At 36.2% G+C, this 23,670-nt stretch overlaps 1 protein-coding gene across 2 annotated transcripts; it reads right to left on the bottom strand.

Annotated features, from left to right (window-relative positions):
* Positions 1 to 18,371, bottom strand: LOC121997794 (probable serine/threonine-protein kinase SIS8). Of its 2 annotated transcripts, XM_042552425.1 has the most exons (13): positions 17,826 to 18,371; positions 16,603 to 17,040; positions 11,485 to 11,588; positions 9,502 to 10,706; positions 5,814 to 5,854; positions 5,179 to 5,247; positions 4,996 to 5,096; positions 3,659 to 3,737; positions 3,479 to 3,577; positions 2,118 to 2,186; positions 1,273 to 1,322; positions 1,005 to 1,181; positions 1 to 547 (listed from the first exon to the last, which is right to left on the bottom strand). In XM_042552425.1, exons 1-13 carry the CDS (start codon positions 18,300 to 18,302, stop codon positions 469 to 471), a joined length of 2,988 nt encoding a protein of 995 aa, XP_042408359.1. In that variant the 5' UTR covers positions 18,303 to 18,371; the 3' UTR covers positions 1 to 468. The 2 variants fall into 2 exon arrangements, 1 of the variants encoding a protein (XP_042408359.1); XR_006116368.1 differs by lacking the exons at positions 1 to 547; positions 1,005 to 1,181 and having other exon boundaries at positions 2,118 to 2,209; positions 17,826 to 18,366.
* Positions 18,372 to 23,670: the final 5,299 nt, after the last annotated feature.

The following is a 23,670-nucleotide window of genomic DNA, read 5'->3' as shown; positions in this document are numbered from 1 at the left end:
TATCCCCTAAGAGGAGAAGCAAACATTTTATTTATTGAGGATGTAAAAACAGGATGTGCCTTAGTGAATCCTTTTTCTTTCCTGTATCGTCCTCTTTTTTTTGTTTTCTAGAGCAGAAATAGTTACAACTTAAGCAGATGTGTACAATTTTGAGTTGGTTTCGGATTCGACTTGTGTGAATCCGAAACAAAATGGCAGACTATGTGCTGTGGTGCTATACTTGAGCACTTTTGTTAGTATGAGAGTTTCAAATGTAGCAATCTTTAACTCTTGAGCTGCACTTCGCACAGCTTCAGGATGACAAAGCATGCCTCGAAAGAACCTTTTGGTTCCAAACCTCGAAAAAATTTTCAACTTTGAACAGATTTGAGCCTACAGCTCATGAACAAGTGCACTTTGCAGCTAGTATTGCGCCCTTGCAGCTCCAGCGTGGACACAATGTAAGATGGTTTGCCCTCTGTACAAGCCTCAGTTTGAAACAACCAACTTCTGCACCTGCTTGAGAGGTGACAGAAGTCGTGAAAAAGACGGGCGCTTATTTGGATCACTGCAAGAGGAACAGCTTTCAGAGAAATATTTATAAACCCGAACAATGAAAAAACACTATAGACATCTGGCTATCCTTGCATCTCAATGGTTAACCTCTAGTACAGAAGTGTCTGGGATTTGGAGAAGTTTTTGCTTAAATGAATTGGTTTCAACTCGTGCCACTAACTTTTACATGACCATTTGTTAGGTCAGGTAGAGGGTTGGTCAAAAACGCAACACAAGCCTACTGTAATCAAACTAGCTAACTCCACCCAATTCATTAACAGACAACTATGATAAAGCCCCAACTGCATAAGGTATATCAAACCCAAGTACCCAAGTGGTGTCTAAACCGACCTAAACTAAGTGGTTTGTGCTCAAAATGAACTCTGTGATTTGATAACTAATCAAAATGAACAAGAGCTTGGTTGAAATAGAAAAGTTTTAAATGCTGTAGCACTGGTACAGGAGTATACCTTTCCCAACAATCAGTAATTATCTGTGCAACCACTGGATCAATATCATTAGGTATCTCAAGACGCCTATTTTGGAATCCCACAGCACCAACTACTTGCATCGAGTTCATTCCACTCCATGGCTTCCGTAGGGTTGCTAATTCCCATAAGATGACACCAAAGCTGTAAACATCACATCTGAGACACAGATACTTCCCATTACCAACAGGTTTACAAATAGCACCAAATATCTCCAAAATATGCATATAGATCAGAATGTCTAACTCACTTCTCATTTGATGGTTCATTCCGTAAGACCTCTGGTGCCATCCATTCCGGCTGAAAGAACAAATAGTCAGAAATTAGTGTGATGCCATTACCTAAAACTAGATCAAGTTAATACAATAATGACAATTCTGTTCTTTCTGATGGCGAGGTTATGCAAAAACTTCACACAGTTATGACATATGAAGCACCACAATACAATGCCCTAACTGTAAAAAGAATAAGATGCTACCTAAATCAAAGGACTTTTAAGTCTATAAAATTTAGCAAATCCAGTTTTCGGTATACACTGAAACCCTCAAATATCAGAACACACTAGGATTACTCAATGACAGTAGGTTTGACAATAAATTTTGTTAAAAATAGCATGCAAAAAGCTGAAGAATGATGAAATAAAACAGTGTGACCAGAAAATTGACTATTTCAAACACTAAAGTCACATGAATGTAACGTTTTGAACGGGCCCAAGTTTTGCAGAACACCATGAGGTGAATCAATATACAGTTTTCCAAATGTAAAAGGCATTTCAAGAATCCCTAAAAGCCTTCTTTTACTAGAACTCTTATTATGTCATTGCGTCACCTACACTCCAAATCCAATAGGCTTAAGTAAATTCTAAACTCACAGAGATCCACAATGCATAATTGCATACTGTTCCAACAGATCTGAGAATGAAAATTTGTTGCCAGGATTAAGATAGGTATAATACTCCAAGAATAAGTAATGTCTCTACTTGAAATTTTATGTGAGGTATACAGAAGAAGCAAATGATTATTCATTTTATTTGAGAAAATCAGTACACAATGCAAAACATGATTCTTCTTAAAAGTTGTGGAGTAAGAAATGCACCGTTCCAGATGTTGAATTTGATGACAAGAAGGTATGATGCTTCAATCTTGACAAGCCAAAATCACAAGCCTGAGACAAAATTAATTTTTCTTCTGAAATGCGAAATAGAATTGGATAAGCAAATACACTTTAATGGTCTAGATACCACAGGAAACAACACTGGCAACCAAAGCTGTTTGAACTAAATATCATATTTAATTCCAACATCATTAATGTCCAACTTTAATTTACTTATAAATCCCCAAGAGCATCTTCTTTGGATTTCAATAGAGCAAAAAGTTCAAATAAGTATTGATAGTAATGCGTTATGCGTATACTAAAAGTCACAATGGAGAGAGAAAAAAAACAAACACATAAATTCAATTTACTGTAACCTACTCACTGGAGAAGGGTGGGAATGAGCTGAACCATTTGAAATACAAGAATTTGTTTCCCCCTCTAGTATAACTACAGCAGTTGCGGCATCAACGCAGGGCTTATGTAATCATTCTTTAAATCAAGCAACATATGTTGAGGTTCTAGAGATCTATTATAATCACTGGCCAAACTAAAAATTTCAGTGATCATAAGATTCCCTCAAACACTAGCTTGCTAAACCACAGCATGAACTTGTTGAGACTAATTGGATGGAGTAGGATAATATCATTTGAACAAAATGGTGTTTGCTATCTTGGCTAGCATGGTAATTCATTATAATTATTCATAATAAATCCAGGACTAATATCTGATGAATAGAAAGGGTCATCAAGGGGTATACAATGAAACAACTCTATCACCCGAGTACCAACTCAACGTCATCAAGGGGTATACAAGATCAGCAACAAAGAAGTTCGAACCTATTGACAATTAACATTTTTAAAATAGATTAATAGGGTTAAATCTGACACAGAAATTAGTAAAGTCTACAAGGTTAGCCAAGTGCAACTTTGCTTGGATGCATTACCTTGTATACTAAGGACACAAGCATTGGGAAAGAAAAGAACATACATGATTAAGCACTTCTCTCATGATTGTCCATTAAAAGATAACAAAGCTGCACAGAAAATCTATTATAATTTAAAAGTTTAAACAACACGGACCATAAATATTGGAGAAGTATTTTTAGCTTTGAAGAAAGATATGCATCATGTACTGCCAGGTAGTGAACTAAAAAACAAATTATGTCAATCACCCACCACATACAAATAAAAGAGAAAACAAGAATCTCTGTGGCATCTTTTTTAAGTGTCAATAGATTCATAGCAATTGATGGACTGGTATTTGGAGACATTATAAATCCAGACAACACTGTCCAATAAGGAAGCAACAGAAGTTGATCTATTAGGAGGTACTCCTTTAGAAGGTTTTAGCTAAATGGGTACCTTGACAACCCAGTTCTTATCAACAAGAAGATTAGGAGACTTGAGATCTCTGTGCACAATAGTAGGATGGCTACTATGCAAGTAGTTCATCCCTTTGGCCTGTCAAAAGATGCAGGTTAAGCTTCAGTGGGAGATCAATATGCATAACCAAATTTAGATAACAAACAAATAAACTAGTACCACATCCAAAGCCATCTTTAGCCGTCTTTTTTCATCCAGTTGAGAATTAGGACGATGCAGCAACCTATATAAACTTCCCCTAAAAACAGAAAGAAAAAAAAAACATATTGGGACCATTCAATGATGCCATTAAACTGTGGTTATTTTCCTATACTATAATATACAATTTTTTGCTGCTGTGATCCACTTTGTGCAGTTAGTGAATGCAAATCACAGGCAAACAAAGTCTTTTCGTGTTTCAGAGATCTGATGGAATATAATGAACTTCTAATACAATTTGTAATAGAGGAAAAATCAAGAAAAAAATAACTATCATGTAAATAGTTAAAATGGAAGGACATGAAGGAGATCAAGCATTATAAAAAGCAGAGGGAGGGGCAGAAGGGAGGAACCAACTAAATCATCATCAACAACAACAAAGAGGAGTGATGTTGGAATCAAAGAGACAAATAAGTATCCATATCATATAGACATATACTTGTGTAGTTTCAATTCAAATTGTGTCAGCCTAAGTCCAACTCCCAATCGCTAACCAAGATTTATTTATAATCATGTAAAGAAACCAGTTCCAATAACACAGTCTAAGAAATTTGATTCTTTAGAAAATCATGAGATTGATTTCATTGGGATGCCATAAGAACCAATGCTTCAAATGTACAACACTTATTTTAGTATTAGTAAGTTCTAACGATGAGTCAAGAGATGCTTGTTATATTTTACAATTTGTTACTTTAAAATGTTAACTTAATCACCTTTCTAATTGTTATATACTTATATTTTGAGGTAAACAAACAAAAATTATAGATCAAAATTCATTTGGGTTGATCACTAATAATGTAGTATGGTACCCAACATGGCACATGGTCGCTATCGATGTCATTCCTACAAGAGATTGAAACTCTAACATGGAACAATGCTTTCAACTTTGTTCGTTGCTAGTTACTATCCAACCCATTTAATCAGGTTAAATAGGTTTGGCACAAGTTTGGATAAAGTAGTAGGTACATGTAACAGGCTTAGGATGAAAGAGTTGGGTAGCAAGTACTGGTGTGGGTTTGTGATGAGCATGATACTCCAATCTAACAACATATAAATACGGGAAATATTGCAATTGTCACACTCTTTTTTAGAAAATTCAGGAGGAAATGGTAGGGCAAATCAAGAAAAAGAGGATGAAAAAGCAGCAAAGATATATTAATCATCCTATGGCATTCCCAGTCTAGATGAAAGATCCGGCCCCAGAATTAGAAAAATAGACAGTATATGAGCTAGTGTGTGCATCCTGGATCATGACAGTGTATTTGTTAGGTGAACAGGTTAAACAGAAATGCACAAACCTGGGAAGAAACTCTGTCAGTATTGACAAATTTGGGGGGCGAGTCACTGCGCCCATGAAAAGAACAACATTTGGATGTCGTAACCTTGACATGATTTTAACCTATGGCAAAAAAGTGACTATATAAAAACTGAAGTTCAAAATCAAATTCCAAGTTGGTATGCAATATTTATATAGAGATTACTTCATATCTGAATTGCTCTAATGCATCGCCACAAAGATCCTGATCCAACAACTTCTTCACTGCAACCTCCTGGAAGATGACCATACAGAACAGATGAGTAAGAAAAAAGATTCTCAACAATTAGCCATCAACACAAATATGAGAATGCTTTGCTTCTAGATAAATCTAAAGATCAAAAGGTTTCATCGATACTACAAGAACACAACAATATGGTAAAACATAAAATAAATTTTCTTTTTACACAAAGGACAATTAATTTAAGAAAAAAATATCTAAATCCTTCTTCGATGGAAAAGGAAAAAAAATGGAAGATTTTCCAAAATAATCACGAACTTCCTAAATAGCACAATAGAACAAAACGCTACCATTTTCTTTCCCTGAAACATTAAAACATTGCATATAAATTTAAAATTAACTGGAAAGAAATATTAAACAACCATACATGCCCAGGAGCTTCTATTACACATGGAAACTCCTGATAAAAAAAAATTCCAACATTCACAAAACAAACAAATACAGCATAGAATTTTTCATCTGTAATTATAATATTTTAAAACCACTATCCCTCTACTTCATGATCATTCATACACAAACGACTAACAAGAAAAAGATAGATATCCTAGATTGAAACTTACAGTGCCATTCCAGTCTGCACGATAAACCTCCCCATATGAACCTGGAAAAGGAGTTTGAATTAGTCAAGTAGATTATCTATCACAGAATTAAGCAAAACGAAACTGAACTTCCATATAGTTTCTAAAGTAGACTTCCTAAAATATACTCAAAGAGGAATCAAAATCAAGACTTTCACATTGAATCAGATGAGTAGATGTATGACTGAAGTTTGAAACAGTCAAGCAAAAGATGTATGATAGGAGTGTGCACTATATAACTGAACCTCAATATAATTTTTAGATTAGCCTACCTGAAAGATACTCCCTCAAGGAAAAATTGAAATCACGATTTTCACATTGAAAAAGTTTCAACACCAAACTAGAAAGTAGAAACAAGGATATCATTCACAAGAGACAAGAGAAGAAAATGAATTTTAATGTAAGCTGCAAACTTAATCAATGATTTTACTTTCTCTTCATTTTATTTTGTTTTTTTAATATGTACCAAAACCAAAGAGCAATGGAGACATTTATAGAATGGCTAAAGTGAGAGAAAGAAAGACAAGAGATCTTATTCAAATAAAATGTATTAAAGATGAATGTAATAGAGTACTAGTAAATGATGGAGAAATAAAAGAGCGATTTTCATCAACTTTTTAATAAAGGTTTAGGTGACTAACTTGAAGGTAATTTAAGTAGGTCAAATGAGTATAGACATTTAAATTTTTATGATATAATTCAAATTTCAGAAGTAGAATAAACTTTAAATGAGATGCACAATGGAAAAGTCGTTGGACCAGATGATATTCCGATGATATTTCGATAGAGGTATAGAAATTCCTAGGGAAATAAGGTATTGAATGGCTTACAAAATTATTTAACATGATATTGAAAATGAAAAAAATGTCTAATCAATGGAGGTAAATACTCTAGTTCCTTTATATAAAAATAAGGGAGACGTACAAAATTATGCAAACTATAGGGGTATTAAACTAATGAGTCATACCATAAAATTTTGGGACAAAGTAATAGAAAAAAGATTAAGGAATGAGACCACAGTGACCGAAAACCAATTTGGGTTTATGCTTGGAAAGTTGACAATAGAAGCTATACATCTTTTTAAACAACTAATTGAAAAATATTGAGAGCAAAAATAAGATGTACACATAACATTCATTGACTTAGAAAAAATTTATGATAGAGTCGCAAGAGAAATTATATGGAGAATTCTAGAAAAGAGAGATATTAGCGTAACATGTTGGAGTAATCTCTGTGACCCTAGGTTTAGATGTTTTGAGCAAAAATTTAAGTTAGGTTATTTGTTGTATTTGATATGCGTTGTGAATATGCAGAATGCAAGTACAACAAGGAAAGTCCAAGTGGGATCTTGACAAAGTCCAAGGGTGAGTCTTAGCGGTGTAAGTCTAAGTATGTAGTCTTGGCAACGTAAGTCCAAGTGTGATCTTGGCAAAGGAGAAGTCAAAGTGTGACTTGGTGAGGATGAAGTTCCGGAGGTGAGGAGCCTCTTGATAATAGAAGATCCGATAACAAGGACAAGGTCGATGGAAGCTCTTGAAGGCAAGACATGAAGGATGAGTTGGCATCTAAGGGACACAAGGCTGATGGAGGAGACTAGAAGGCAAGGTTGAGAGTTGTACAGGCGAGGACAAGTGCATGAGTGATTATACTCAGGGTAAAACCCTAATGTTGGGGTTTACCAATCGACTGGGGTCTGTCTCAGTCGATTGGAGGGGTCTATCTCAGTCGATTGGTAGGGCCCAGTCGACTGGGAGCGAACAGAATGCTTCTATTCGCTCAACCCATGTAAAGCAGTCGACTGGTCATGGCATCACTTGACTAGTATCGAGTCGTTGGCATGTAACTTTCGAATTCCACACGAGGCCAGTCGACTGGTAGTGGGAAAACAACTTTGTGTTTTCCTCCCGAGCCCTATTCAATAGAGCTCGGGGTGGCTGGCCTTGGTGACAATAATAGACTTGGTTAAACCCTATTAGAGTCTCCAAAGCTCTCAGTGTAATCCTTGTGTGTGATCAAGAGATTATGGCGAGGTTTCTCCATCGAGAAGGTGGATCAAGCTAGACAGAGTTTCGGGGATTAATCCATCGACGGATTGAGGGATCGTCCACCTTACGAATAGCCATGGAGTAGAAGTCTTAATCGCTGAACTACGTAAATCAACGTGTTAAAGGTTTGATTGTTTTGTTTATTGCCTCTAGGTTTTAGTTTTCCTTTGTTTGTTTTGGTATTCCGCTGCACTAACAAACATAGGAAGCAATCGAAGTGGGTGATCAGCTATTCACCCCCTCTAACCGGGCATCAGGGTCCCAACATAACATATATTAAACTAATTAAGGATATGTACGAGGATGTAACGACCAGAGTAAAGACTTTGAAGTATTTCCAATAAAGATAGGGTTACATCAAAGATCAACTCTAAGTTTCTATCTTTTTACACTAATCATTGACGAACTCACTACACACATTCAAGACACAATATCGTGGTGCATGTTGTTTGCAAATGATATTGTTTTGACAGATGAAACACGTGAAGGAGTAAATGCTAAACTAGAATCTAGGTGGGAAATACTAGAAGGAAAAAGTTTTAGGCTTAGTAGAATAAAAACAAAATATATGGAATTTAAGTTTAGCAATATTAGACATAATGAGTTGCCCGGAACCGAGAGCTTTAAATATTTGACGGAAAGATTGAGAGAGATGTCTTACATAGAATACAAGTAGGATGGTTGAAATGGAGGAGAGCGTCGAGTGTTTTATGTAACCGTAAAGTACCTCTAAAACTTAAAAGAAAGTTCTATAAAACCGCAGTTAGATCTGCTATATTATATGGAGTTGAATATTGCTATGACTCGAGCACATAAATAGAAGATGAGAATTGCAGAGATGAGGATTTTAAGGCGGATGTGTGGACACACGAGGATAGACAGAATAAGGAATGAGAGCATTAAAGAGAAAGTCGAAGTTGCATCTATTGAGGGAAAACTCTGAGAGACACGTTTAAGATGGTACGGGCATGTACTTAGACGACCAATAAATGCACAATTAGGCGATGTGAAACTATGACAAACACACATATCAAATGAGAAAGAGGAAGACCAAAAAAGACTTGGTTAGCAACAATAAAACAAGATAAAATTTATTTAAATATAAATGATGATATAGTAGGAGATAGAGCGCAATGGCGTAAAAGGATTCATATAGTTGACCCCACCTAGTGGGATACGGCTTGACTGTTGTTGTACCAAACAAAAAGAAAAGACAAAAGGAAATACGCGAGGTGAGGGGGGCCGGGGGAAAAGCCTGAACCCCATGTAACTTAGCCCTTCAATACAGTATGGTGGAGAATTATTATATAAACAGTTTGACACATTATCATTTATGCGCAAAATGCAAAGGTTTCTTATATGTACTGATCATGGTTTATAAAAGCTGCCAAGGCATTATAAAGTGCATTGTGCAGCAAAGTATAAATGAAAATGTGATCTAGAACTAACAATAGGTTGGCAAGTCTGAAAAGCAATGGCAATCTACACAGTATACATTCTAAGAAGTACAAATCAGAGAAGCATACATCTTCTGTTCGATTCATTTTCAGGATGAATTCAAAAGCAGATAAGAAATATGTATTAGATTGAAAACTTGAACAAGTAAATTCATTTATTAGACCAACCTAGACCAATTCGCTCTCCAATCTGAAGATCTTCCCAATGTATCTCCCATTCAGAAACAGCATCAAGAATTTTGCTTGATTTTTCATTGTCAGATGCAGCTAGTGCATGGAGATTACTTTTTTGTTTAAACATGGAATCCTTTGCACTCTCTTGACAATCTTCGAAAGGAACTTTTTGATGCCCATCAGGAGCAGAATCTCTTCCTAAATTTTCCTTATAGTAATGTACACCAGATGATTCAACAATTCTTGAACCTCCTTTATTGATTGATTCAACCACATCTGGCGCAGGAGATGTGTCAACTTCTTTCATGAAAGAAGTTTTTGATGTAACCAGATTATCCAGAATTGGATCATTGTATTTAGTCCATGAATTATCAGGCAAACTCCCATTCACCTGAAAATTAGGTATTGTGAGCCAGTCATTTTTCATAGCTAAAGATGAAGACATTCTTGTACTGGATACGTCTTCCCCCATATTGTGTACTGATTCCTCCGCAACATTTTCATTATGTTCGGCCTTGTCAGAATTATTTGAACATTCTTCTATTAACACAGGTGAAATGGAAGACTGGATATTTGAAGTTGTATTCATCCCAGTTAACTCTAGTCCAATTCTTCCTCCTGTTGCCTTGATATCCATGTTATGAGCCTGTTCAACCAAATTTAGTGAAGAATTTAAATCAGAAAACAGATCTGGAGGAGGTGACGCACCACTTTCCAGTAAAACAGCATGCAACTTCTGAGCAAATTCTGGGTTCTTTGCTGCAGTGACAACATACTTGGAAACATCATTAACTTTCATCTGTCGAGAAGAAGAAATAACTTCTGTAGGTTTAGATGTGTCCAATTGAGGTCTACTCAGAAAAGAACAGAAACTTCCAGGTTCTATATCACTCCCTGCAATTTGACTGTTCACAATCAAATCATCAACATCATCATGTCTATTAATTAAAATTGATCTTTCTTCCAGCTGTAATCCAGTATATCCTGATGGTAAGCTGTTATCTAAATCTCTTTCAAATATATCACTTTTTCTCTCAAATTGAGGATCCACTTTATTAAGGACCAAGCATAAATCCTGGACAGTCTGTTCAATGGTCTCTGGGCCTAGTAGAAAGTTTATAGAATTTTCCATATGAGTGCTGGGATTCTCAGTGGGAATCAATGTACCTGGAGCTCCCATAAGATCAACAATGTATTCACTGTGAGAGGTGAAGAAATCTTGTCAGTTTCCTTTCTGAATTATGCTGAACTAAATCTTTATTTGAATGATGACAATGATATGATTAACAATTCAATTAATGATTATTACACGAAGTAAGAAGATATAGAAACCAAATGAGATCAAGTGCCACAGGCATTTTGTCAGACAAAAAACAGAATTTGCAATGTATCTTCAGGCTCATCATATAATAAGATTACAATATAAGAGTTGAACATTAAGTAAAACACTATCTATACAAATCTTTCCTGTCAAAATGAGACCTGATCCGTTGGTGTCATTGCTGATACTAATCAGCACTGAAATAACATAACATTAAAGAATACAACAATAATTCAGAAGAGGCCACAATATGTAAGACTGAAGTTCCTTCAACTATAACTCTTTGGTTTGGACAGAAGGATTTTGATATCCAGCAACTTTTTTCCTAAGAATTGGAAAAGGCCAAGAATAGAGAAAAGCCTAACATTCCAGTATTAGTAAGTAAATTTCAAGATTTATCACAAGAATTGCACATCATCCAGAATACATGTTAGCACATCAAACATTCAAAAACTACCTCAGCAGAAAAGATGAAAAAAGATATCTCAAGTACCACCAATATTTTTTTTTTCATGCTAACTACAATGTTTAGTTCAGAATGACATGATGAATAACAAATGAGAAAGCAAGCAGAAAGGCCAATTGAGCCAAGATTACTTATTAAATTGTATGAATCACAAGATAAGAAGAACGTAAAATAAAGTATAAAAAACCACCTTCCATAATCAACTTTAATGAAGTTCACAGCTCCTTCATCTGTACCAGCATAGCAACTACCTTTTACAAGTTTACATGGCAGGTTTATCCTATCAGCTAGAACCTGCAAAGTGAAAAATAATAATAATAATAATAATAATAAACATGTCTTAGCACTCATTGTTTTAGGGCACTATCAGGTGAATATTATATTCTTATAAAGTACAATGCAAGTTCTCATGCAACAAACCAAGTAACCCCACAAATTGGGGATTGAAACAACACTTCCTATGTAACATTGTCTAACAGAAACAATTTATAGCTTATGTTAGTATTTAACCAATTCATGCAATAATGTATGTTTGAAATGTAAAAGGACTACCTACTCCAAATTCAGGGCAAAATAATATGGCATGAACTGATGTAGTGATGTGTTTCTGTTAATATTTAACCAATCTAATGTCTTTATGAAATGTAAATGTGCTACCTACTCCAAATTCTGCACCAATAATAAGATGCACGATCATTAGCGTAGAGCCATATGTATTCAACAAAATCCTAGGGTTGGAATGGGACTTGTAATCATTTCGTTATTACAACTATCATAAGATTTCTCTGATTCATCTTATACAATATAATGCATAGAATGATAGGAAGATTCGCCAGTTCTTGCAAATATATTTGTGTAATTTGCAGAAATTAAAGCCACATACTTTTGTGTGCAACCTCTCAGGTTCCCTAGTATGATAAATTCTTTAATTGTATCAGAAGAAGTAATGTGAAATTAAGGGTGACACATGGACATATTAGAATCATAGTTCCAAGTACAATCTGTGAGAAAATTAGTTTTTTCTTCAAAATATATGGGAGAATACTAGAATAATTATAGAAGTAAAGACCTGACCCTTTCAAACATCTAACATCTATGGGATAAAAAATCACCAAAATTGAAAACGTGGTATCAGAATAGCAAATTCTATGTTTGAATCCTGCTAATTGCTATTGTCAGTAGATAAAAAGAATATATAAATACCCTTAGTCAAGGCAATCCTTTGTGAGAGTTACGATCCACACATAAGACATATTGAGACTAAAATTCAAAAGCGCTTGGATTTTTTTTCTTACAGTAAGCTTTTGGGATAACTAAACAATCAAATTTAATAGAGAAAATAGCTTGTTGCTATCCACACACAGCATACAAAGGTAAATGGTGAACAACAAACAGAGGTGGCAGATATTAAATCAAAATTAAATAGACTAAACCAACATTCAAATACTATCTAAGCGCAGAAAACTTGTATTGTCAAGAGATTGTTATCGCAAGTATGCCAAGCTATACAGATCAGTAGCATGCCATACAACAACAACAACGACGACAACCAAACCTTTTCCCACTAGGTGGGGTCGGCTGTATGAATCCTTTTACGCCATTGAGCTCTATCTCCTATTATATCATCATTTATATTTAAATAAATTTTATCTTGTTTTATTGTTGCTAACCAAGTCTTTTTTGGTCTTCCTCTTCCTCGTTTGATATGCATGTTTATCATAGTTTCACATCGCCTAACTAGAGCATTTATTGGTCGTCTAAGTACATGTTCGTACCATCTTAAACGTGTCTCTCGGAGTTTTTCCTCAATAGATGCAACTCCGACTTTCTCTCTAATGCTCTCATTCCTTATTTTGTCCATCTTCGTATGTCCACACATCCACCTTAACATCCTCATCTCTGCAACTCTCTTCTTATGCTCATGTGCTCGAGTCATAACCCAACATTCAGCTCCATATAACATAGCAGGTCTAACAGCGGTTTTATAGAACTTACCTTTAAGTTTAAGAGCTACTTTACGATCACATAAAACACCCGACGCTCCCCTCCATTTCACCCATCCTGCTTGTATTCTATGTAAGACGTCTCTCTCAATCCCTCCATCATTTTGTAAAAATGATCCTAAATATTTAAATCTCTCGGTTCCGGGCAACTCGTCCTCTCCTATCTTAACAATTGTTTCATTACTTCTAATATTGCTAAACTTAAATTCCATATATTCTGTCTTTAATCTACTAAGATTAAAACCTTTCCCTTCTAGTGTTTCCCTCCAAGATTTTAGCTTAACATTTACTCCTTCACGTGTCTCATCTACCAAAATAATATCATCTGCAAACAACATGCACCACGGTACTGTGTCTTGAATGTGCGCAGTGAGTTCGTCCATAATTAGTGTAAAAAGATAGGGACTTAGGGCTGATCCTTGATGTAACCCTATCTTTATTGGAAATGCTTCAGTTACTCCGCCTGAAGTCTTTACTCTGGTTGTTACATCCTCATACATATCCTTAATTAGTTCAATATATGTTACGCTAACACCTCTCTTTTCTAAAATTCTCCATATAATTTCTCTTAGGACTCTATCATAAGTTTTTTCTAAGTCAATGAATACCATGTATAGATCTTGTTTTTGCTCCCGATATTTTTCAATTAATTGTCTAAGGAGATGTATAGCTTCTATTGTCGACCTTCCAGGCATGAACCCAAATTGATTTTCTGTCACTGTGGTCTCCTTCCTTAATCTTTTTTCTATTACTTTTTCCCAAAGTTTCATAGTATGACTCATTAGTTTAATACCCCTATAGTTTGCACAATTTTGTATGTCTCCCTTGTTCTTATATAAGGGAACTAGGGTACTTATCATCATCAGACATTCTTTTCGTTTTCAATATCATGTTAAATAATTTTGTAAGTCATTCAATACCTTGTTTCCCTAAGCACTTCCATACTTCTATCGGAATATCATCTGGTCCAATGACTTTTCTATTGTGCATCTCATTTAAAGTTTGTTTTACTTCTGAAGTTTGAATTCTACGATAAAAATTAAAATTTCTATGCTCATTTGAGCTAATTAAATTACCTAAGTTAAGTTGGTCACCAAAACCTTCATTAAAAAGTTGATGAAAATACCTCTTCCACCGTTCTTTTATATCTCCATCATTTACTAGTACCCTATTACATTCATCTTTAATACATTTTATTTGGCTAAGATCTCTTGTTTTTCTTTCTCTTACTTTAGCTATTCTATAAATGTCTCTTTCCCCTTCTTTTGTATCCAATTTTTGATATAAGCGTTCAAAAGTTTCATTTTTTGCTTCACTCACTACTTTCTTAGCTTCTTTCTTGGCTATTGTATATTTTTTTAAGTTTTCCTCATTCTTACAAATATATAATTCCTTATAAGCTATTCATTTTTCCTTCACTTTCTCTTATACTTTCTCATTCCACCACCAAGATTCTTTACTTAGTGGTGCATGTCCCTTTGACTCACCGAGTACACTCTTAGCTACTATTTTCAACTTTGATACCATCTTATCCCATGTTGTATTAGAGTCATCATATATTTCACTACTTCTACCTTCTCCTTAAATATATTTTGTTTCTCATCCTTTAACTTCCACCACTTAATTCTAGGAATTGTATATATTTTCTTTTTATTGATACTATGTTTGAGGCGTATATCCAACACTACTACCCTATATTGAGTAGTTAAGCTTTCTCTAGGGATGACTTTGCAATCTTTACAGATCTTTCTATCCTTCTTCCTAACTATAAAAAAGTCAATTTGCGATTTATTATTCCCACTTTTGAATGTGACTAAGTGTTCTTCTCTTTTCTTAAAAAACGTATTAGCTAAGATAAGGTCATATGCTATTGCAAAATCTAATATAGTTTTCCCTTCCTCATTCCTCATTCCAAACTCATAACTCCCATGTACTCTATCATATTCCTCATTTTTCACTCCAACATACCCATTTAGATCACCTCCTATTAAAATCATTTCATTTGGTGGAATATTTTGTAATATTTCATCTAAGTCCTCCCAAAATCTTGATTTGGTAGCTTCATCTAATCCTATTTGTGGTGTATATACGCTAATTATGTTCATAGTTTCTTTCGCCACTATTATCTTAAGGGCTATAATTCTATCCCCTTTTCTAACTACTCCTACAACTTCATCCTTTAACAAATTATCTACAATGATACCCACTCCATTTCTTGCTTTACTCTTTCCAGTGTACCATAACTTAAAACCCGAGTTCTCTATCATCTTTGCCTTCTCGCCTATCCATTTTGTCTCTTGTACACACAAAATACAATTTTTTCTCCTAATCATCATATCTACTACCTCCATTGATTTACCGGTGAGAGTTCGTATATTCCATGTTCCAAATCTTAGATTATTAGTTTTCCCATCATATTTGTTCTTATCTAACCTATGGTGTGAGAACTTTTGCCTATTTAACATTTGTTCTTATCTAACCTATGGTGTGAGAACTTTTGCCTATTTAACACTATACCCAAGTTCTCATGGAGATGTAACGGTCCTTGCTGAGACGTTACAGTCGGACCCTGTAACGCGAACTCTTGCATATTTATCACTACACCCGAGTTCTGGAGATATAGCGGTCCTTGCCAAGACGTTACAGTCGGACCCTGCAACGCGTTCCTTCTGGGGAACAATCTAGCATTAGCACAATAGTTTAATGGATTCATTCATTGAATATTTGTCATAGTTTGACGCTGGCTGGCAACCTAACGCAACCCTCCTCCTTTATCCGGGCTTGGGACCGGCCATGACCGGTCATCATGGGCGGAGTTAAAAATAAAAATAAACAATATCGGCGATATTATGATGTCTGGCTCAAATAATATGAACCATCAATAATTTGATACAGCAGCAGGCTAATGTAAATTATAATGGCAATGATCTAGTTGACTAGCTTCTTATGTACCAAAAAAAGGCCTATAAGAAAACTAATTCTATATTCATAAAATTAGACTGTATTTACCCACCAGTGCATGACTCTCGAGTCGAGATTAGCCAAAACCATTGACACGACAATATGATGCTCAAAAGACAAAAAACTAGTTGTTAATGTTTATGGATCACAAAAAGAACTAGTATAATAAAGAAAATAGTCAAGCATCTACTTAATTGACGAGATGTGTAAAAGCAGTATGGATGATACAATTAAATGTTCACAAAATTGCCTGGATTTATGTGATAAATAGATGAAAAACACAAAGCCTAACATTAGTTTGATGGTATTCAATTTATGTTAACCCAAAGTAGTATATAAACAACCTTAAAGAGCAAGGCTCTGTGACGTGACAATCCAATCTCAAGTGAGCCAAGAGGAAGAACAATAGTGTTCAAAGAATTCTGCAATTCACAGCTCCTGAGTGTCCACTTTCTTTGTATATCATTAGTATCATCAACTGGACCACCCATATTGCAAACAACAAGATCTGCAATCTTTTGGACCAACCCACTAGCCAGTAGACCATGCTCTTCTGGTTTGCTTTCCATAAGAATAGAGACTGCTTGCTTCTCAAGTTGTTGAAGTGTATAGTCAGATGTCCGGTTCACAAGAATGACTTCATAATCAATTTTATCTGAAATAGATATTGCTTGGAGATCCACCAGAGATGGCATCTTTTCAACAATGTTGGCACTTGAGAACCCATATACTTCATAGAAACCATCCAAGAGCTTTTCATCATAGTTCACAACTTTAAAACTCTGTACATGAACAATCGAGAATGATTATTAACCAAAGTATGACAGAAAATGAAAGGAACAATAAAAAAATGAGACATGTCAACTTAATGTTGAATAGGCATACTTGAGAGTGCTTTAAAATATACTGATATCCACTGAGAAAGTTATCAAATTATATGAATATAAAACATGAAAGACAGTAAGGTAAAGAGCAATTATGTGTTCAATCTACAAAAGAATCTACAGATGCTCAAGAAGGTAGGTTTAGCAATTACATGATGTTCAAAAAATAGGAAATCTGTGATGTTAAAGAAATCAAAACCATTTATAGTTTAGGAAGGGATTTCTATTGATAAAAATGAAGAATCCACTTCAACCATGCACTCTTATGCACAGCCATAAATAGCATTGAAATCACACTCTGAAACGGTAAACAATTAGCTAGACTTTTAGGATTATAATCAGTTAATCACTAATAGTATAAGAAACTATCACAATCACATTACTACAAGAAAAAGTTCAGGGTCATACGTATGACTCAAACGTTAAGATCTATATAGGTATCTCCTCCATGATGCAAGTATCACCATTTAAAAATTATTTTTTGATCATCCTATCAATTATAAACATAAATTACCTCCTCTATAGTGCAGTGGAGATTTAGGTATGCTGCGTAATGTATTAAGCAAATAGAAATTCGCTTAAAAAAAGACTAATTTATGAAAGGGCGACTAAAATCCCGAACAAAGAACTAAAAATCAAATCAAGCGGATCCCAACAGCGAAAAAAATCCAATTTAGACTTACCCAATATCTCAGCGAGAGGAACTCCATGGAGCTGTAATCATCAGCACCAACACCCACAACAGCTCCAGCAGTAGCTCCAACCCCTGACGGGCACCCCATGCTCATTCGCTTGGCAGCCTTGATCTGCACGGAGTCCGCGTCCTCCAGCCCATCGGGATCAGAGGTACTGATCGCCAGCGCCAGCTGCACCTGGTACTCCTCCTCGAACAAGCTATAGTCGGGTCCCGCGATCGCCGCCCCATCGGATCGCGATCCCTCCCTGGATTCAACTGCCTCCGCCGGTGCCACGTCCTGTGCCCTTGCTCTCGAACTCGACGCGGACGTCGGAGAGGGATTCCTCCTGGCCTCACCACCAAGCCGCTGATGCTGATGAGGATGCGGGTGGTGGGGGGGTTGATGGTCAACTCCTCCGCTACTGCTTCCGCCGCCGCCACCGCCGATGTGGAGCTTCCTTAGGAGATGCTTCATCCTCGACATTGACCATCAGATCCCAAGTCCTCCCGTCTCCCTTTCGATCTATCGATCTTCACCTTTTCTAATTTTAATTATTTCGTACTACTTAAAATCAATAATTTATCTTGATCCGACCCTGGCATTGGCGTTGCGTCGTAGTGCTACTAGGTCTTCATAAACACCCGAAAACTACCAGCCTTCTCATTCGCTATCCTGAAGTCCCACAGTGAACCCCACCTAAGAAAACCGCTACCCAGCACGTTTTTTTTTTTTTTAACAAAAACATTGGCGGTCATCTAGCGATCTACCAAACTTACCTCCATCCTTTCCGACTGCTCTCTCAACGCCACGTTTCTTTCGTTCAAAGGTAAGTGTGCGGGTGTACAGAAAATGATTGAGGATTCCCGAACGCCCAACTTGTTCGCCAATAACCGTCCTCTCCATGCAATCAGCTTGTAGGCGAAGGAAAACAAATAAACAAATAAGATGACGACGAAGACTTCCGGTCTGGGTTTGGTATGCCACGTGTAACATTTGGATAGGTTGGCATGAGGGACCCGGCCATGGCTTCGTTTGTTTATTTGCTAATTTATAAGGGCTGGAATATTTAAATATCTCATCTACGTAAGTAGATATTATAAAGGAGATTTAAAACTATCGGATTTTTTTTATTTTTTAATAAAATAAAATTAAAAAATTATATTTAATGATAAAATTTAAATTATTTAAAAATGTGATATTTAATAGATGATCCTATAAATATTTTATTTATAGAATATTTAATTATAGAATTTAGAATATTTAACGAATAAGCCCGTGGACTATCTTATTGGCTGAATTTGTAGGCAACATGACATCTTCTTAACCGATTCTTGTTGTACTTGACCGATGGCCTCCAATTCTCAAATCATGAAATAGATATAAAATATTTATTTCTTTCATGTTGATCCTAAGATAGGTTAATGGAAACACTGAGAATGAACGTATTCATTTTTTATCATCATGAAATAGATATAAAATGGGTAGAATTAGAAGGTGTGATGCAACTAAATGCGAGCAAAATACAAAATAAATAGGGTAAAAATAAATTTAGAAAAGGCATCCCGAACATTTTTTTTATTTAAAAAAAAAACAAAATAACATCTAATATATTTCCCAATCCAGAAAGTAATTTTATTTCAATATTATTAAAATAGTTATTACAATTTAGAACAACATTGGTCCGATTTAACCCTCTTATGTCACAGTCGAATCCATTAAGCACGAATATTGATTGCCGATGAAGCTGTGAAAATATCTTCTTATGATAGCTTTTTTTGATTTCCTAATTTACTCTGTTTTTTAAAATGGTGCGAGTCTGTGAGACATGATAAATTTCACTTTTTATAGAACATGAGTCTGATTTAATTAAAATTATAATATATGTAATATTATTATATCAAAATATTTTTTATTAACTTAGGTGGTATTTGACTCTCTCCTAGGAATCAGAATGGAACGGATATCATAGTATTATGGAATGAGAATCGGTATGAGCTTGAGTATCATTCTTAAAAATAATATTTAATTAGTTGAATATTTTCAATCGGAATGAACTTAAATTTCTTTTTTTACCCTTAGAAGAAAATAAGAGAAAAAATTAGATGTGAGAGAAAGTTGAATGTGAGCGAAAATATGATGAGAGAGAAAATGTGATAAGAGAGAAAGTTTGATAGGAAAAATGAAGAGCGAGAAAGTATGATAAGAGAAAAAAAAAAGGAGAGAGGGTGTAATGGGAGAAAGAAAGTGTGATGAGAGAGAAAGTGTGATGGGAAAAAAAAAGAAAGGGAGTGTGATGAGAAAAGATAAAGAGAGATTGAGGAGAGAAAAAGTATGATGAGAAACAAAGTGTAATGGGAAAAATGAAGAAAGAGAAATGTGATGAGAGAATGAGGAGAGGGTGTGTGATGAGAGAGAATGGAAAGAGGGAAAGTGTGATGAGAGATAATGAAGAGAGGGAAAGTGTGATGAGAGAGAATGAAGAGAGGGAAAGTGTGATGAGAGAAAATGAGGAGAGAGTGTGTAATTGGAGAGAAAGTAGGGATGTAAATGAACCAAGCCGCTCGCGAGTTATTCGAAACTCGATTCGATAAAAGCTCATTTGAGCTCGTTTAATGAGGCTCGTTAAAATAAACGAACCAAGCTCAAGCTTCGTAATATTTGGCTCGTTAGCTCGTGAACACGTTCATTAAGTTCATTAAGCAACTTTTAAATAAAAAAAAATAATAGTTTTGATATTGAATTTATAGATTTTACACTCTACTTATGAAAAATATAGACAAATATATTAAATTTATTTATTAGAATAAAATTATAAATTTTAATAATATTATTATAATTTTCTCTAAATAGATAATTTAGTTTTTAATAAATATTTAAATTTATGATTTATATTTATTAAACTCGTTTAGGCTCAATAAAAGTTCGAATAAGCTCGTGAACTATGAATATATTCGTTAAATAAAGCTCGAGCTCGACTCGATTATAAACGAGCCAAGCTCAAACATTTAAGAGTTCGGCTCGGCTCGATTACACCCCTAAGAGAAAGTGTGATGGAAGATAATGAAGATGTTGGATCGAAAAGAATTTTGATATCTCCACAATAGCATGATATTGTCCACTTTGGGCCTAGACCCTCATGGCTTTGCTCTTGGGCTCTCCCCAAAAGGCCTCATGCCAATGGAGATATCTTTTCTCTTATAAACCCATGATCTTTCCCATGAGATATCTTTTCTCTTATAAACTCATGATCTTTCCCATGTGTTTCCAATATGGGACTATGTTTGCAACCTTACAACCCCAACAATCCCCCCCTCAAACAAAGGACCATAGGCTTCCCACATTTGATCCTCGACCCACCAGGTCTTCCTGCCCCTCGGTCCACCCGACCTACTAGGACTTCCTTGCCTAGTCGCAACTAGGACTTCCTGCCTGGTGTCTGGTCCTCTTGATCTGAAGATAGAAACCCCCACTTTCTTTGTTCGAGGTCAATATTGTACCCACATGGCTCAATCAGACCATAGCTCTTGTGCACAATCGGCGGTTAAACCTGTAAGACCGTTGGATTCGATAGAGGGGGGGTGAATATCGATTCGAAAATCTCGAGTTAAAACGCAGCGGAAATGTAAGGAAGTAAAGAGATGAACACTGTTGATTTTTACTTCGTTCGGAGCCTGTGACGACTCCTACTCGAAGGCCCGTACTCCTTGAGTACTTTCGTTGGGCAATTCACTAGCAATTCGGATAATTACAATTTATGTACAAATATTGCTAATGAAAGGAAGGAAAACAAAGCTAACCGACAAACAATAAATTAAGAAGGAGAGCCGGAGTGAGTCGTCGGAGCTTTGTGAGCGTCGTTGGAGCGCAGAGCAGCAGAGTGATTGGATTCAGAGTTCTCAGAAGACTGATGTTTTGAAGCTCCTGCCTGGGGCTTCTTTTATATGCTGCTCCGGGCGCCTGGATCCCTTCCGGGCGCCTGGAATGTGACGTAACACTCCCAACCAGCATTCTCCAAGTGTCAACGTCGTCCTGGGGATAAAACTTGCCTCCGGGCGCCCGGATCCCCTCCGGGCGCCCGGACCCCTCTTCTCCAGAAAGTCCTTCTCCTGCAAGAAAAGGTTAGTCCGAGGCAAATGTACCCTGCAGCAAAGAATGTTAGCACAGTTTTATCGATAAGCAAAGTATGACTTAGATTCCGTCTTTCCGAGACCGGAATCTAGTCACGATCTCGACTTAGATATCCGAAATGGATCTAAGCCGGATCGACGCCTAATGTTCCCTTCCCGGGAACGCGTCCTCGCAGTCACTCCCCTCCAGTGACTTACCTCACTTACCTGCCAGACGTCCGGTCAGCCCGTCGACCCGTCTGGACTTCTCGCCAAGCGTCCGGTCAGCCCGTCGACCCGCTTGGACTTCTCGCCAGCTATCCGGTCAGCCCGTCGACCTAGCTGGACTTCTCGCCAAGCGTCCGGTCAGCCCGTCGACCCGCTTGGACTTCTCGCCAGCTATCCGGTCAGCCCGTCGACCTAGCTGGACTTTTCCTGCACACTTGATCAAAGTGTCAGACAACAACACAACTAAATTAACCTATTTGTCATTCATCAAAACCTGGGTTAGACCGTTTGTGCTACCCGCACCAACAAAACCTTCTGGCAGTCCAGGCTCTGATACCAATTGTTGGATTGAAAAGAATTTTGATATCTCCACAATAGCATGATATTGTCCACTTTGGGCCTAGACCCTCATGACTTTGCTCTTGGGCTCTCCCCAAAAGGCCTCATGCCAATGGAGATATCTTTTCTCTTATAAACCCATGATCTTTCCCATGTGTTTCCAATATGGGACTATGTTTGCAACCCCAATAGAAGAGAGCGAAAATGAGGAGAGAGAGTATGTGTGTGATGAGAGAGAATACAGGGAGAAAATTGTAGAGAATGTGTGATGAGAGAGAATAAGGCGAGAGAAAGTAAAATGAAAGAAAAATTGAATATATTAATGATATTTTTGTCTAAAACTTAGGTGACGTTTGGTTTAGGGGTTTGGGAATGAGAGAATTTATTCATTCCTAAATTTTATGTCTGGTTGATGAAAATGGAATCAAGATTTTAGAATTAAACCCAAAAACTTGGATATTGATGAAGCTCACCTCTTCCCTTAGGCTTTGATAGAAATAAGAATGAAAATTAAGTTTTGTACAAAAATACCCTTGATATATTTGTTCAATTTTCCTTTCATTTTACTTTCTCTCTCCATGGTCTCTTTCATCATACTTTCTCTCTCCTCATTCTCTCATCACACATTCTCTATCATTTTCTCCTTATATTTTCTTCCATCACACACTATCTCTCCTTATTTTCTCTCTCTTCATTCTCTTCCATCACACTTTCTCTCCCATTACACATTCTCTTGTCATTTTTTCATCACACTTTCTCTCTCCTCAGTCTCTTATACCATACTCTCTTTTTCGTTTTTTCTCATCACACTTTCCCTCTCATTATACTTGTTCTCTCCTCAATCTCTCATATTAGGGGTGTCAATTCGGGTGGGTCGGGTCGGGTTGGGTCGGGTTGAGTTTTTTTTTTTTTTTTTTTAACCCAACCCGAACCCGACCCGAACCCGAGTTCAACCCAAAACACCTCAACCCGAACCCGAACCCGACCAACCCGATCAACCCGAACCCGACCCATATAACCCGAAAATCCGATTCAAAACGACTTTTTTGGGCTATTTTCCCTATAATTCTTCACTTTTATCTCAATACTCCATCATTATCATACAAATATGATATTAATATACATAAAAACATCTAAATTTTTAAAATAAAATTTGATCTAACCCCAAAAAAAACCCA

The sequence above is a fragment of the Zingiber officinale genome, chromosome 6A, assembly GCF_018446385.1.
Source record: "Zingiber officinale cultivar Zhangliang chromosome 6A, Zo_v1.1, whole genome shotgun sequence".
Classification (NCBI taxonomy): Eukaryota; Viridiplantae; Streptophyta; class Magnoliopsida; order Zingiberales; family Zingiberaceae; genus Zingiber; species Zingiber officinale.
The sequence above is the reverse complement of the archived record's forward strand: the minus strand, read 5'-3'. Positions and strand labels throughout refer to the sequence as shown.

Bases quoted from the DNA above. Each gene is read 5' to 3' on its own strand.
- LOC121997794 (XM_042552425.1), bottom strand. From the start codon at position 18,302: ATGTCGAGGATGAAGCATCTCCTAAGGAAGCTCCACATCGGCGGTGGC. The intron at 2,187-3,478 runs GTACCCATTTAG...ATTTTGTCTCAG, and splicing joins ATAAGAACTGGGTTGTCAAG to GCTTGTGATTTTGGCTTGTC. The intron at 1,182-1,272 runs GTGAGTTAGACA...TCTGTGTCTCAG, and splicing joins AATGAACCATCAAATGAGAA to ATGTGATGTTTACAGCTTTG.